Here is a 17,057-nt window from a genome sequence, read left to right as displayed (position 1 = left end):
TCAGATACAGTATTAGGGGACCACTAAGGCCAATATAAAAGAGACTTCAGATACAGTATTAGGGGACCACTAAGGCCTATATAAAAGAGACTTCAGATACAGTATTAGGGGACCACTAAGGCCTATATAAAAGAGACTTCAGATACAGTATTAGGGGACCACTAAGGCCTATATAAAAGAGACTCAGATACAGTATTAGGGGACCACTAAGGCCTATATAAAAACATCCAAAAAGCAGCATGTCATAGGACCTTTAATAAAGACTTTGTAAAGCATCTATAAACACTATTTAGATAGCTATTATCAATGCTCAAATAATAATCTTGTTTATAGAGCGCCAAACAAATACTTAAAGGGGCCAAATTAATGTTACTTGATGCTTTTTAAACCATTTATCAATCATTGACTTATTATTATAAAGATTAGTTGCAACTTTATAACAGCCATTCAAATAATGTTTATAGACGTTTACAAAACAATTATAAACACTGACAAAGTATTAACTATCTATCTGAAGGTATAAACGTATTATTGTATATAACACTTAACTAATGATAAAATAACTTTAATTATAACATTACTAATAATGAGTAACCATTATAAATCATCATTTCATTGTCTTTTAACAGTAAAATACCTATTAACTAAAGATTAATTAACTATCAATTTACCATTTATTAGTGATGGTTATTATACAGTCTTACCGATAAAACTCCATAGAAGTTATATGCAGTGACAGAAACAGTCTCCCATTTAGACTAAAACAGTTTAAGTAACTTTTGAATATTTCCACTGCCTTTGTTCAAGCAGATTAGACAGTAAAAGCAGCAAATATTAAAAAGCTGTTGTCCATATTGCACAGTAATGAAAGGCAGACACTAAATTTGATTAATAGATTAATTCACAGAATTATCCTTTAATGAGCATTTAAATATTAGATCCTCTGATGCCATTGTATTTTTTTCTTCTTTTCATTATTTTATTATTGCCACAATCTTCTCCTTTATCTGTTTTCATATCCATAGCCAAACACCAGTGTGTGCACACAATTTGTGTGTGTGTGTGTGTGTGTGTGTGTGTGTGTGTGTGTGTGTGTGTGTGTGCTATACACCTTACCAAAAACAGAACATATATTACTGCTTTGCCTCTTACTGAATTCAGGAAGAATTGTCTTTGCACATGAACATTGCAGTGCAGTTAACTAACTGCAGCAGAGTGCAGACAACAAAGGTTTCACAAACTTGGTCTGAATTTGAAGAAAATAGGTTTTGCTTTTTACAAAGAGAAAAGGCAAAATGGTCTTCCATGAGTTACTGTTTACTTTACACAGTCAAAGTACAAAGTAAATATACATTTTGGGAATCAAATCAAACCTATACAATATTTTTTTTTCACTGAATTGCAACATTACCAATAGTTTGCGGGTGTGTGAAACAAAAAGATCATCTTGACCCAGTCAATCAGATTACATTCATAATAAACCATCACAACCGTAGATCCTTCATATAACTTCACAAGATTTAAAAAATCCTAAGGATTGTTTGTTCATTCGGTCTCTTTCTTTGAAATTGTTTTAAATAATTATCCCCAATCTCTTACACACTTACAGTATTCTGTCTTTCATCTCTATCACTGTCTTTCCAAGCCATTCTCTTTTTGTCTCCCTCTCTCTGTCTCCCTCTCCTGTGATTGACAGCTGCTGCTGAGACTTGATCTATGCACGTCTCAGTCCCTCTCACTCTGTAATTAAAGGAATTATACATCAATAGTCCTGTGACATATATATATATATATATATATAAATAAAATAGGGAGAGTGAGCTTTGCTTAATTGCGGAGACAAGAGTATAGACGTGATCACAGCCCAGTAGGACTCTTTTACACACAGCATGACACTCAGGGAGATGAAATGGAGCTTCTAAAGCAACCAGTGTGCGACTGGAATATCACTGTACTTTATTAGTTGTTTTTTCTTAACACAACTAGTATGTAGCGACACCAGTCCGGATGGGAATGATTTGAATTGATCAACATTAGTACTATGTGGAAAAAAATACAGCAGTCCTTCATTTACTTCAGTGAGGCCACCGCATTGGGGTCTGATGCAAACAAAAATAAGCAGTCGTCTGGCACAAAAAAGTTGAACCTGGCTCAGCTTTGTCGCAACGCAATGTGGCATCATCTGCCAACACAGAGAGTGGGCCAATCAAATATAAGCGCACATTCCTGGTACATTACTTTGTGAGGTAAACATGGTAATTCTGCTGTTTACCTCACGATTGTCTAGATGGCGGATAAAATGATTGTCGTTGACGTGAACTTTTGAGAGTTCTTCTATTCTATGAGAATCCTTCCTCATAGAATTATAAATTACTGTGCAGCGTTCTGGTAAGCTTTGAAACTTATGAATCTAGTAGTCAAACCTGAGTGGATGGATTGTATTTCATCCTCACACCGGTACCTGAAGCAACATGTCCCCATCAACGCAGCTGTTCTTAACGCAGTGCTGTTGTTAGCCTGAACATCCGATCTGAGAGAGCCTTGAAAGAAACTGGTGGAGTGTGGTGGTGGGTGAGTGGTATTTGTAGCTGTATTGTATCACCAGAGTTATTCTTATGCACAACGTATATTGATATACAGATATCAATACTACAAATAAATGAGTGTAGTACTGTAGATCCATACTGTACCTGTTGGGGTAGGACTGCTTTACTATGAATGTGGTATGTGTATGTGTGTGCGTGTGCGTGTGCGTGTGCGTGTGTGTGTGTGTGTGTGTGTGTGTGTGTGTGCAATGTATTCAACACGTTAAATCCTCTGACACACCAGCACATGGATTGTTTGTCACACTTGTCCTTCTAAAGTGCATTATAGCATCCTATGCCCCATGATTGTGCACACATTGTGTTTCAATGGACCCCATGAAACACACACACACACACACACACACACACACACACACACACACACACACACACACACACACACACACACAAAAACACACACACACACACACACACACACACACACACACACACACACACACACACACACACACACACACACACCCCTTTCATCCTACCTGGGGTCTTTCTGAATAGAGTCGATAGAAGGTGAGCGCTGCAGGCTGCCTTCGGGCGGCAGGGCAGGTCCAGACTTGCTGTAGGGCGATTCCACCACTGAGGGGCAGTACTGCAGGGTGCGGTAGGGGTCTGCCACATAGGGGTCTGAGCCATACATATCTCCACTTCCTCCACTTGAGGTGTAGCCTGGTCCCACTGTGGCGTAGTTGTTGGTGCCACCACGGCCGTAGTTTCCTGTCCCTGCACCGTGACTTCCTGTGCGCTGCAAAGGGGTGGAGTCGACACCAGGGGAGGAGGGAGCTATGGTAGAAAAGTAGGGACAGAGGACATAACTTAGGACCTGGTCATGGACACGCTGGATAAGGTCTACGGGGCAGAGGAGGGGACAGAGGAAGAAGAGGAGAAAAGGAAGGAGAAGACAAATAAGGAGAGGAGGAGAGGAGAGTAGAGGAGAGGAGAAGGGAGGATAGGGATGAACAGGTTGTTGGGAAAAGACAAGCATGTCTCCATATGGATGGATAAATATTGGCCACATGCCCAGGATTAACAACAAGGACCAATGTTCAACAGAGGGAAGGATTGACAAGAAGAGAGAAAAAAAGAGACAACAGTTGTGTAGGCAAACATTTGAGATCATTTTAATGACTGCTGAAATCCATGTGTACGACAACAACTAGCTGAAAATATATAATACAGAATTATCTATAAACTTTTGATAAAATATTGTAATGTCTACATAGTATTGACAATGTCATAAAAATCCACTTTAAAGAAAACTTTCCACTGAGGGTCTGTAGGGTTTGTTAGCTTTGTCACTCAAATGACTCATTAGCCAGCCATTCCCATGCAATGAGAAATGGAAACTTTGCTCATTTGCGGGTAGCTGGAGGATGGTTGCAACTTTTTACACACAATGAGACATCTGCCTGGTGTGCAATAAGGGCTAAAAAAAAGTGAAACACAAAGCTATCTCTCTTTAGAGTGAGATGGAATTTGAATGGGGATTTGCTCAGGGGATGTAAGCAGCCTGCAGGGGCACAGTAGCTGTCACCTTCCCTCCCTGTCGTATTGGAGCAGCGGATCGGTGATATATCAAGGTGTTAATGTGAGTCTGGGGGCCTCGTTTCTCTGGCTGTAAAAACACTGAGACAGATGGTGTGGGGGGGATCTAGCTCATCTGTCATTAGAACCAAGGTATGTGTACACATAAACACACACGTACACACATGCAAAAACACCATTAATGTGGTCTTCAGGGATTATGTGATGAATCACAGAGCCTTGAAATCAATTTGTGGCAATGTGTTTGACTGGGGTTTTAACACAGGCCAATGAGCCAACTCTTATAAAGAGAATTCGATTTAAAAGCATGTCCGGATGGGGAAATGCACACACACTCAAAACATACACAAAAACACACATTGACACATTATATAAGCCGCTTCACACGTCAAATTAACAAAGGAAGGGAGGTTGTGTGAATGTAAGTGTGTGCTGAGTTGTCTCATTGTTATGTCACCAACAAAGTTGCTCTTTAGCGATGTCTTGAGTGGTGGTATTTACTTGACCTTCCCAAACCTCTTATCACTCGCTTTTTCATATCTCTCTCTCTCTCTCTCTCTCTCTCTCTCTCTCTCTCTCTCTCTCTCTCTCTCTCATGCACACACACATCTGATCTGCTTCACCGATTTGGTGCATGAAGCAAAGCTCTTTTTCAAATTCTTCTCACCAAGTCTGGTAAACTCCATTAGTCAGCCCACCAGAGGCACAAGGAACCTTTTGGATGACGTAACCACGTTTGCATCTTTTTAATTTCTAACTCTAAAATCAGGTTAACAAAAATCCTTTGCCAGCCAGACAGTGAAAAATGTAACTTTCAGACTCTGCTATGCAATGCCCACAAGGCTAAAGTCTGAGTGAGCTTTTTCTACTGATGCCCCAAATTTGACAAACACCCAAAGACTTAGGCAGGGGAAGAGAAACAGTAAGCGAGCCTGGGAAAAGAGAGAAACAGCTGAGAGATGAGGGATGGCGCTTTAAAAAAAGAGTCAAAGCAGAGGGGAAGAGGGAGGAAATAAGAGGCGGTGGAGTTAGCGACAGTACAGCCACATAGAACAGAGGGTATAGGAGGGTAATGAAGCAGAGTTACTCTCATCAGAAGCAAATCCCAGTCTTTTCTCTAATCTTTAAATGGTGTCTGTGGTGTGTCTGTCCTTCTGAACGTCCCATTAGTAGCCAGGGCTTTAGGCTAACAACACAAAAGTCAGTGTGCGCTCACTGAGACACTTGACACCTAAATAGGACAAACCTCAGAGCCAAAGACAGGGTGGGAGAACAGTGGGGGAAAAAGGGAACGAGAAAGAAAGCACGAATGACAGAGAGAGATGGTCGGGAACATAAAGACAGAGAAATCTTATCTTACTTTGTATTCAGCGTCCCCACACTTCTTTATGCATTCCATTTTCTTATTCACTCAATCTTTCTGTCTGCTCTCCCTTTCTTCTCCTCCTACCTTAAGTAAATGGAGTGCTGCTGAATTTATCATTTGCTCTGGTGTTCTGACTGATGACTTGACCTTTGGGGCTAATATTGCCTGGCAAAAAATCTGCATGTGGGTGTCTGTTTATGCATGCATGTGTGGCATGGTATATGTATTTCCTGTGTGTGTGTATCCTTGTATTCCTGTCTTTGTGAGAACCAGGGTTTTAGACTTTTGGAGTCATGGCATTTTTGACCAAGACATTGTGTCAGTTAGGATTGAAGTTTAAGATTATAATCACACTAGATTAAGGTTAACAGTTAAGAATGTAATTCAAATGGTTTAGGTTTGGGCTTATGGAACAAACATAGAAGTGAAAGGTTCTCTTTCTGTAGTAAGATAAATTTGTGTGTATGAGAGTGTGTGTCTTTCATGAATTAAAAGACCAGCACGATGCAAACTCAGTGTGCTGTTTCATGAAAAATTTAACAAATCATGAAATCTGCCATGTGCATACAAACAGACACACCTAACGCTCTGGTGGCGTGACATTCTGTTGGGAGAGGAAATAAAAGGGCGGGTGTGTCTTAGTATTCCCTTGCTTCGGCGCAGAGTAAACAAATCACGGCTGTGCTCCTGCTGGCAGATTAGTGACGGGAAGGGAAACTCTATTAGTCATTTGACACAGTGATACCTCTGCAGTTAGCCAGCAGGCTGAGGGGCCGGCTAGCTGAGAGTGGGACAGACTTTTTCTTTGGGCTGCTGAGACGAGGGAGATGGAGGAAAAAAGGGAGGGAGGGAGAGAGATAGGGGGGGAAAACTAGAGTGGGATCAAACCAATCCTCCGAGCTTTCCATGTCCATCCTCCCTTCTCAATCTTTTATCTCTGCCTCCATTTCTTTCAACCATACTCTGTCTCTGTCACTCTTTCTTTCTCATCACTCCCTTGCCCTTTTCTGCTTTTTTCTTTCCCCCTCTAGATATGTCCATCTCGGTCTATACCTCCATCCATCTTTGATGGAACCTTCCCTTTCAATCCCTCTTTTGCTGTAGTTCACTTCCTCTCTGCTTCCATGTTTTTGTCAGTCATCCTCTCTCCCATTCATTTCATGTTTTTCTCCCCCCCTTTCTTCCCTAACACCCTTCTGTATCTCTATCTCTCGCCCTCTATTGTGGTTGTAGTAGACTATGTGATCAGAGCTGAGGACATGTCCTTTCTCTCGACACGCTCCGGCGCTCAGCACGATTACACAAAAGCCCTCAGCACAGTTTCTATCTCTCTCACACACACACACACACACACACACACACACACACACACACACACACACACACACACACACACACTCGCATAGACACGAACAACCACACAAAGACGGATTTCTAAATATGCAAGTGATTGACATGGACTAAACATGCGTGCCTGTAACACATCTTTTTCTAATGCGTTAAGGTCATACAACACCATGCACACACAACCTTGCCTACAGCAGCCAGGGATGAAGCAAACATGCACAAACACACACACAAAATTCACAACATTCACACTGCCTGAATGAGGAGGAGAGTAAGGATTAGTTTCTCCCTCTGTTTATCCCTAGGAGAGCCTCCTGGCCAACACACAGTTTTTGATGTTTCTGAGCTGGAAGCAGTGGAAGACACGCACATGTGCACATGCACACGCACACGCTCACGCACGCACGCACACACACACACACACACACACACACACACACACACACACACACACACACACACACACACACACACACACACACACACACACACACAAACGCACACACATACACAAACACGCACACACACGCACAAACGCACACACATACACAAACACGCACACACACGCACACACGCATACACACACACACACACACACACACACATACAAATGTTCTCCTTTGCACTTCCAGTATCAAGTATACAGTGTTTTACAGTGTGGGAGCTGTAGGACACTTGTCTGTATGAGTCAAGGTGCCATGTCTTATTTCTAGCATGCCACTTAGACACAGCAGGCGCTCCAGGCCAGTGGTTGCTGCTAAATGTTCACACTGCAGAAGGACAATAGAGAAAGTCATAAAAAGAAGAGTTCCTTTTATTTCCAAAAGGGCGCTCCATTTATATAAAGGCATACAGTGCCATTGCATGTGACACACTTGTGTTTATTACAATTGTAATAAAATGAAGTTGACAGTTGTCTTGTAGTTAGCTGCCTAATAACTAACTGTAAAATGCTTTTTTTTTTTTTTTAAATCAGCTAATTACCATAATAATTTGGATACGTGTATGTGTTTTTCATATTGCCTTGGGTCTCAATTCATTTTTGTGTCTAATTTAACACTTTGAATTACATAGTTTTTACAGTAACAGGTGCTATAGAAGTGAACACATTTTCAATGTCACCATGTTGGAATATTACGTGACATTTTTCAAAAAACTTTATGACATAAAAGTGCAGCAGGAAATATTTTAAGTGTTCTTTATATTGACCGATATCTGAGCCTATGCCATTTGTGGCTCATTGTAACTATACAAAATGATCACAGTCATGCAATCCAAATCTAAAAATGAGCCTTTCTATGTGGAATTATCTCTTGAGTTTATGTGGATTTCCTCCAGGTGCTCCTTTTCCCACCCACAGTCCAAAGACATGCAGGTGTATTGGACACTCTTTATTACGCAGGCGGAATGTAATTTTCCTCTCCTGTGTGTACTATCCATCTTGCGAGTAAGCTGCAGCCTCCCACAACCCTGAATAAGTCATGACTTACTAATATAGCACCTTTGAGTTTGATTGTTTAAATAATGTAGCGACAGTGGAACTGTTCATGAGAAAGGAAGATTGTTGGTATTAAAGATATCAACAATTGTGAGGCCATGTTATTTTTATGCATTTATGGTACAATAAGGAACAATAGGGAGACAAAGAGCATCCACAGAGGTAAAAAGCAATGGATACAACAATAAACTTTGAATCAATTAATGAATAAAACATGTTTGAAACAGCATATGTCAATGTTTTATTTCATTTGATGAAGACAGTCAATGGTGCTTTTGTGCTGACTTCAAACTTATCTTTGTGATCTCTGAGGACAAAAAACAAATGAATGTTTTTTGCTACAGTTATGAATTCATTACTGCTGATTAAATAAAGAATATGCTAATCATGTAAACTGAGATAGCATGGGACTCCAGTAGAATGTGTTAATGTGTGCACTTTTCTGCGCATGATTTGTGCACACGTTTGCCGTGTGAGTATGAACAGTGTGAGTGGCCACTGGTGTGTGTGTGAGAGGGTGGTGTTGGGTGACTAGCACCAACTTCACTTAAAACCTACTTTTAGGAAGTGCCATATGTTTTAGCAAGGGAAAGAATTTGTGCTGATCTGTAGAGTAAGTCAGATGATTTGAGCTGGTAATTAAAGCTTTCTGAGGCTTCAGCAAAAACTCACTGTAAATGCTGCATTTGTTTAAGTTACAAATTGAGTTGTTGTCCACTAAGTTGAATACTATTGTAGGTCATAGTTCCATTGCTTGCCACAGTTGAGTACTTCTGTTAGAAAACAGACTACAGCAGAGAAAAACCACCTGAATATGCAGAGGAATAAATCAATTTCCATTTCCTTCCTTAGTCTTTATTTCCTTCATTTCCTGTTTCACAATATTAACAACCCTCAACTAAATTAAGATTAGACTGTGGCCGGGTTGGACAGTGGGTAGAGCAGGTGCACATAAACATAAAGGTTTATTGAATCTGACCTGTGACGATTTCCTGCATGTCTTTCCCCTTTCTCATCTAGCTGTCCTATCCATTAAAGGCGGAAACCCCCCCAAAAATAATCTTTAAATTAAGATTAGACATTGTATTTCCACAGAGAGCTGGCTGCAGCATGACAGTCGTAAACTGGGCATTTAACCAGCATGACCGTTTTCACAGTGGAGTAAACTTTCTTTCGTTTCTGGTGTTTAAAAGACAATAGGTTCATTAAAAGATCAGCAGGATCAGCAGCCAAGCTGAAATTGATCCTGGCCACACAAACCTAATCTAACCTGGCAACAGACAGAGCCTGTTGAGTGACACACTAAAGTGACTGGGGAGATGCTTCAGCCAAAAGGTCGAACAATCCTGCAGTGCTTTAGTTCCCTACACTGAGGTTTTATCAGACCCTAATTTATAAAGAACTGGTGATTCAGGGCTACTGAGACTGGCCAATTTCCAATTCTACTCGCATTTTACTCTTATGTCAACCATGCAGTTGCAACGAAGAGTGCAAAACATTGGAATTCCTACAAGTAAGAAAAATGTAATTGTAGGAATTACCACTATTACTTTGTATGGAGTACTGCCATAATAATATCATGATATATACATTTATTTTTTGACACCTTATCTACACATAAAATTTCTTGCGGCATGTTGCTTAAATGTTTGTATGTACGCATGTACTGTACATATGCATATATCTTGATATGTGTTTAAAAAAACTACAAATAAATATTTTAATGACCATCAACTGTATCTGCATGAATGCACACACACAGCCCAAGTGACTATAATTAGTATTATAAATCACATTTGGACACCGGAGGACATGTGCCAGATGAAAACGAGCCTTTTCCTTTCTCTTCTTTTATTTCAAGGATCTGTCACTTTCTCTATTTAAGAGCTGGCCTGAACTTCCCCTGCCTCCTGGTCAGGAGAAGCACGGTATCGGCACCCTCTCTCCAATCCTCTTCGTCTTTACCCTCCCCTCTTGGGCTTGTTTTTTCTCTCTTATCTTTCTCCTCCATCACTCTCTCTGTTCTGTCCCCCTCATTAGGATGTCAGATCTCATTACAGAAGGAACACAGCAGATTTAAAGAGGAGAGCAGATTGGTTTAATGGTGTGATGCAAAGCCTTCCTCATATTTCTTTCTCTCCTTTTTACTGTGTTCTGTATGTGTGCACATTCACATTGGCAAAAGGGACCGGTGCTAAAGAGCAGCTAATTCAAGCAAAAATAATCCTCCTACACACACACGCACGCATGCATGCACGCACGCTTGTCCTGGGAACGGCATGGATCTAATTGTGGGAACCTAATGTTAAGAAGTGTGTGTTCACATTTTTGTGATTACTACAACACCATAGCCTTCAGGCCTTTATCCAAAAATGGACAGGATCAGAAAAACTGCAACTTCTTTTTTTCTATCTGCAAAAATCAGGGCCCATCCTCATTTCACAGAGGAGTCAGAAGAACAAGGCTATAGAGACTGACGCTGAGGCTACGCTGCATCAGACCAAAAAGATATACCCAAACCTTAAAGATTATGTCAAGAATTTATCATTTGTCTTCTTCAAAATGCATGACATCTACATGTGTGAATATCTCCCCTGCTAATATTCTCAATACATCCATGCATGGTTTACCGAAGGTAAAGTTTAGCATTTAGCTTTTGTAGTGGATGCAGAATAAAGCAGTGTCCATGATGATGTCTGGTTGGCAGGCGATAAGGTATAAACACTTGAACAAAGCTACAGGACTGACCAGAGTAGTGTTTCTGAAAATGGGATATAGACTGCAAATAAAGTATGAAACAAAATGTAAACTCCCAATTTTTCCCCATACGGCTCTGCATCATTTGGTTCAGTTAATGGCTGAGAAAATATAACCTTGTTTTTACCGTGGCTTAGTAATTAATGATTGCAGAATAATTTGTGTCTGTCTCTTTCAAAGATACTGGAGGAAACAATGTTTAACTACATAACACCCCTTATCAACAGCAATAGCTCAACCTGGCTACTAGAGGCACCTAACAAATAGCCGTGGCAGTGAATCTACCCATTGTCACTGTCGCCACCTGTGCTACATGCAGGTCTGATGATAAGCCATTAAAGAGAAAAAGTGCCACATCCATTCAGAGCTGATGTTATTCCCAGTGGTCAGAGTCATTAATACAGGCCAAGATAGCTTTCATGAAATAAGGAGGGAAGGTGCAAAGGCAAAAATGTAAGACCAAAGGCAGGAGGCAAGGAAGAAAAAGGGAGAAGGGGGAAGATCAGAGGTAAGAAGGAAAGAAGAAGAGAGGAAAGGCATGAAAGAAGGAGTTAAAGGAACACGCCGACTTATTGGGACTTTAGCTTATTCACCGTAACCCCCAGAGTTAGACAAGTCGATACATACCCTTCTCATCTCTGTGCGTGCTGTAACGCTGTCTGACGCCACAGCATTAGCTTAGCCTAGCACAGATCATGCAGGTAACTGGTTCCACCTAGCCGACTGCTCCGAATAAGTGACAAAATAATGCAAACATGTTCCTATTTACATGTTGTGATTTGTATAGTCACAGGGTGTACAAATGCCATGATCACCAGTCACATTCACTACTAACTACCTATTCACATTGGTTTTGTTGACGGAAGTAACTGTGCTTTTCGGTGTTGCGCTAATCACTCCGCCCAAGTAGCAGTGCTTCCACTTTCTGAGAATATAGTTCCCACTTAGTATACGGTTAGAAGATGGCTGTGTCTCATATGACCTTGTTATTTGTACACCCTGTGACTATACAAATCACAACATGTAAATAGGAACATGTTTGCATTATTTTGTCACTTATTCGGAGCAGTCGGCTAGGTGGAACCAGTTACCTGCATGATCTGTGCTAGGCTAAGCTAGTGCTGGGGGCGTCAGACAACGTTACAGCATGCACGGAGATGAGAAGGGTATGTATCGACTTGTCTAACTCTGGGGGTTTTCAATGTCCTCTGAATTAGTAGACTATGGTGGGTGAAATAAAGGAGCAAAAAAATAAGAGAAAGGTAGAAATACATATAAAAATAGAAAGAAAATAATAAGAAGCAGAAGGAGAGAGAGGCCACTACAGAGAACAAAAAGAGCAAGGCTGATGTCAGAAACAGGTAGACTGTAAAAAACAAAGTTACGAAAGAAAAGTGACAAACTGTAGGCTGATTTAAAAACGCACAATGTCCTTTTTAGAAAAAATAAATAAACAAATGTGTAAACCATATCCTGAGGCTTTTTTTCTTGCTGCGATTCTTCCTTGTACCAGGATGCATGTGCATGGATGTGTGTGTTAGAGATGCTGTCTCAGGAAAGCAGGAATAATCGCTTGAAATAGGCCACATTAACCTGCAGTCCTCTGGGGCGTTGGCCTGGTTTAATCCAGGAATGAAACACTGTGCGTCACTGCCCACACACATGCATAGTGCAAAAACACACAGATACACACTCATACTTGTGCATTGATGTGTGTACAGTATGTGCTGGTTAGATAGGAAAAGAGGATACGACAGCAGTCAGTAAGAATGTACAAAATGAAAAGGGTGTGTGCAGATGTTTAGCAGCAACTTCTTTTTAAATTTCCGTAATTGTATTCAACTGCGGTTACTATGCTGTAACAATCAGGCCAACAATGAACATAGAAGTTAACTGGGCTTTTAAAATAAGGAGCAATGGAAACTGAGCAGACAGACAGGTTAAACAATTGACGGATTTCTAAACTAGACCTAACTGAATTGTCAAGTGTGTTGTCAAACTGCTGTCCACTGCGCTGCGAAAAAAACGTTAGCAGACATCCTAAGACTACAGGTCTGTTGGTGTTTTTTATTATCAAACAATGTTGGGTGTTAATCAGACATTTTGCTTCTACCAACTCACCAAATTTGATTCAATATGGAGTACAGCCTTGACCCCAACTATGTGTCTGCTTTACTTGCTTCTCCTTCTTTCTGTTTGCTCCATATTTTGGTCTACCTGACTCTCTGTCCTTAATTGGGTCGGGAAACAGCAACTATAAAAGGCAGTGCATGTATAACTATAGTGACTTAAATTGCTTTTGTTGTATCGTACAGCTCCTCTTCATAGTTAAGTGTCCAGTTAAGTAATGTGGTGGTGGCCCACGCTCTCAATGAATGCTGGGAGCTTCATTTGACTGGAAGTGCCTTTGGTCTTAAATTAGCCTAACACTGTGGAACGCATATAGACCCACTGACTCTAGCTTAGCACATTTTGCTATTAAATACACACACAAACGTCTCCATTCTCTTTCCACCGCAGGAGTGACTTATAGCATTAATTACATTGATCCATGCCAGCTTAATGAACCAATAATGTGAGCCTGCCATTGCCAAGAAAAGGGGCTATGACATAATTAATGACTTACTGCTCACCATGTCAGCACAGCTCTTATCAGTTCACAATGTGCTATCACTCTACACATTATGAATCCTGATTAAACAACCTCCTAGTCACTGCACAGACTATTAACATGACTTTTTAAACATGCTGCGTGCGCTAAGGCCAAGCCTTAATTCAACGGCCCAGTGACTTTAAGGTGTGGTTCATCTTCGTTGTGTTGATTTACCACCGTAGTTACATGGGCCAAGAACAGTAGGGGGAAAATTGTGTATGGGGTGAAAAAGACTCATGCTGATACACTCTGACGGAGGATTTAGCTCCAGCAACATGAGACAATCTATTAAAATACTGTATCATAAGAGAAGCCTATTGTAAACCTCAAGCGTTGCAATTAAATGTGCACGGTCTAATCTACAGTCTATTGATTTTTGTAGCTGCAGTACAAATTTCCTTTGTGAGTTTTCTTATACCCATCTATTGAAACTACAAATACAAGGCGCAGTAAATTATAGATAACAGTGGATCCTCTCTGTACACTTCTGAAGAACTTATTTAATTCATTCCTGCCTGCAAAGACAATCCTATCACTGCACTGTTCAGAATTTCACCGACCGTAATCAAAGCAATATCCCACAAGAATAAGAGCAAACCCAATGACCCCCCCTAACTCTAAAATGTGCTTCAAAAGCTACACTCTTTGCTTAAAGGCAACTCTCACTCCTTTCAAGTGAGTCAAACTGATCAACTCAAATGCGGGTCTAGAGAGGCATATTTACTGCTATGATTCTGACCCAAATGCTAATGATAGCTATTAAGGCTAGTCTGGTTAATGACATCGAGGGAGCTGTGAACGTAGCGTGACCGACTTGGGTGTTTTCATGTGGGTATGATACGGTAATGGGATTAACATGGCGTACCTAAACCCACATTGAGATAAGCTCAATGAGGCCCTATTAAAAATACATTGCTGACAACAATGGAGTTACGGAGGGAGCGGGTGAGAATCAGTGTCTGACTGTGTGACTTTGATAGAAAATGTGCTCAACTATGCTTCATTTTCAACTGGAAAAAGAAAAATATCAGAACAAAAGGGTCGGTGATGGCCTTTTCTATATTCCTTTTTTTTTTTTACTCTCTATTACATTTTTTCTCCATTTGTCACTGGGTTGAGTGCAGTTGCTGGAAATGTGTGCATGTAACCAAAAAAAGGGAAAAGGGCTGTAACATTCAACTCATGTGGGAAAAAATGTCCTGATGAGTGTTGTTGCATCTATATATCATCATACATCTCACTGGGTAATCAAGCATCAATACCATGAGATGAAGATGTGCTGACAGACAAAATGACGTAATTTGATGTAAATTTACGTTGCTTCTAATGAACACATCTTTTGCCTCCTCATCCAAGTTTATCCCAGCTCAATTATTAAGTTTGCATAAAGGCAGCTTCATGCCAGATCTAGTCCATAATCTGTAATCTTTGTTGTCGGTCTGCAGTGTCTGCAGGGAAGGGGGTCTTTGCCACAGCGGATGACAGATTTTCAAGGATACAAGAGTATGTCTTCAACTTTAACATACTGAGAAGTTGTAGAATACATTTTAGGTTTAAAATATTAAACAAACAGCATATGCAGTGAATAAAAACAAAAAAATGCTAAAGTCAAACTGCATAGCTGTTACTGATTATGCAAATGCAGGGAGGGCCTTACCGGTGTTGTTGCGATAGGGACCTGTGTCCGGCCCCTGGCCCTGGCTAAGGCTCCTCATGGGGCCCTTGTTGTGGTAGACACGTTCTTCATAAATGGGATCTTTGTGGTGCTCTGGGGAACCCAAGGGCCGAAGGGGCTCCTGACTGTGCTGACTACTATAGGAGCCACGAGAGCCTGGAGAAAATAGAGAGGAATAAAAAATATGTGAGTAGGATAGGGAGAGGGGATGAAAGTTTGAGGGCAAAATGAGGGAGAGGTAAAGGCAAGACGAGGTACAGTGCATGAGGTAGGGAAGGGCGGTAAAGACGATTGAACAGAAGGATTTTAAGGAGGTCAGGGAAAATGGAGGAAAGACTTCGAGGGAGGGAAGATGGGTTGCAATGTCATGCAGGAAATGAAAATAGTGAGATAGGAAGGCATTGATAAGAACTACAGAGGGTGAAACAAGATATAAATAGGATGTGAAAGAAAGAGGATGAAGAAATAAATAAGGACAAATGAATGTGGCAGAAGATGGATGGGTACACAAGAGAGACAAGAAAAAAGAAAAGGAACAGGTGATGGGTTAAAGATGTTAACAGTGATGATGACAGGGAACGAAAGGAGCGGAAAACAGCACTCGACTCAAAAAGGAGCCGGCCTATGTGACTCCTCTAGACCTGTCCATTTTCACCCTGGACCTTCATTTTTTGCTGGTGTAGAGTGTTACAGAGTACCAAGTGACAGACAGCACACTATTTATATGGGGGATAGATAAGGGCAGAATCAGAAGTAGAGAAAAGACAAGCAGGCGACACATGAGATAGGAAAAAATAGGCAGATATAGAGAGAGACAGAGAAAAAAGAGCGAGAGAGAAAGGGATGCCTCTGTATTTTTTGAATCTCCATGGAACACATTGCTGGTCGTCAGCTATAAAATAATGAGATGTAGTGTCTCCCCTCTTGCTCCGTGTTTGGCAGGGATCCCACAGACACACGGCAAGGAAGACATTGACAGCAGGCATTTGTTCATTACACAGCAGAACAAATGTTAAGGCCTCCCTCTGAAAACACAGAGCTAAATAAAAAATTAGGAAGGAGTAGAGAAGGAGGAGACCGGGGGAATATGAAGACGAGTCAGCAGGGCCTTGGGTGACATGGCAGACAAGACATGCACACACTCATATATACACACAGGCTTAGAAAGCTATGAGTGACAGGGAAAGAGAGATGGTCCAGTGGAGCTAGCGTCGTATCATAACGCATTAGCTCTCAATCGATGGCAAGTCGCGTGCAAAGCATTTTCCAGCGGAAGAAGGGGAATGAGTGCAGTGCTTCAAGACTCCGACTCAGACCTCTGTGTATCCATCCACCATCAACTTAACACAGTCAAAACCCCACAACCCTTCAGATCAGATCAGAAATCGATGCATGTGAGGCACAGAGCCATCTCCATAGGAGTAAGTGGATACAGTAGCATGTCGCCATGCTGTAGTTTCTGTTGCAGTGTGTCTATTTCTTGTCTTAACCGTCCAATAAAGCAGACAAAGGAAAAAGATTTTTAAAATGAATCACAAAAAATAGTCATTCAGAAATACACAAGACAAATCTGTTATCCTAACCCTCTTTTATCGAACAGCCTATACGAGAAAGGA

The 17,057-nt window shown here is 41.0% G+C and overlaps 1 protein-coding gene across 6 annotated transcripts in view; it reads right to left on the bottom strand.

Moving 5' to 3' along the window:
• Positions 1-17,057, bottom strand: part of ctnnd2a (catenin (cadherin-associated protein), delta 2a) — a 270,891-nt gene that overhangs the window by 115,444 nt on the left and 138,390 nt on the right. For 5 of the 6 annotated variants that reach the window (XM_036006801.1, XM_036006802.1, XM_036006809.1 and 2 more), the window contains 2 exons: positions 15,424-15,597; positions 3,083-3,449 (listed from right to left, as the gene is read on the bottom strand). In XM_036006801.1, coding sequence (XP_035862694.1) covers positions 3,083-3,449; positions 15,424-15,597 — 541 coding nt within the window. The remainder of the gene's footprint in view (positions 1-3,082; positions 3,450-15,423; positions 15,598-17,057) is intronic. The other variant, XM_031301333.2, reaches the window with a different exon arrangement.

The sequence above is a fragment of the Sander lucioperca genome, chromosome 1, assembly GCF_008315115.2.
Source record: "Sander lucioperca isolate FBNREF2018 chromosome 1, SLUC_FBN_1.2, whole genome shotgun sequence".
NCBI classification, from domain to species: Eukaryota; Metazoa; Chordata; class Actinopteri; order Perciformes; family Percidae; genus Sander; species Sander lucioperca.
This window is presented reverse-complemented; position numbering and strand designations above follow the sequence as displayed.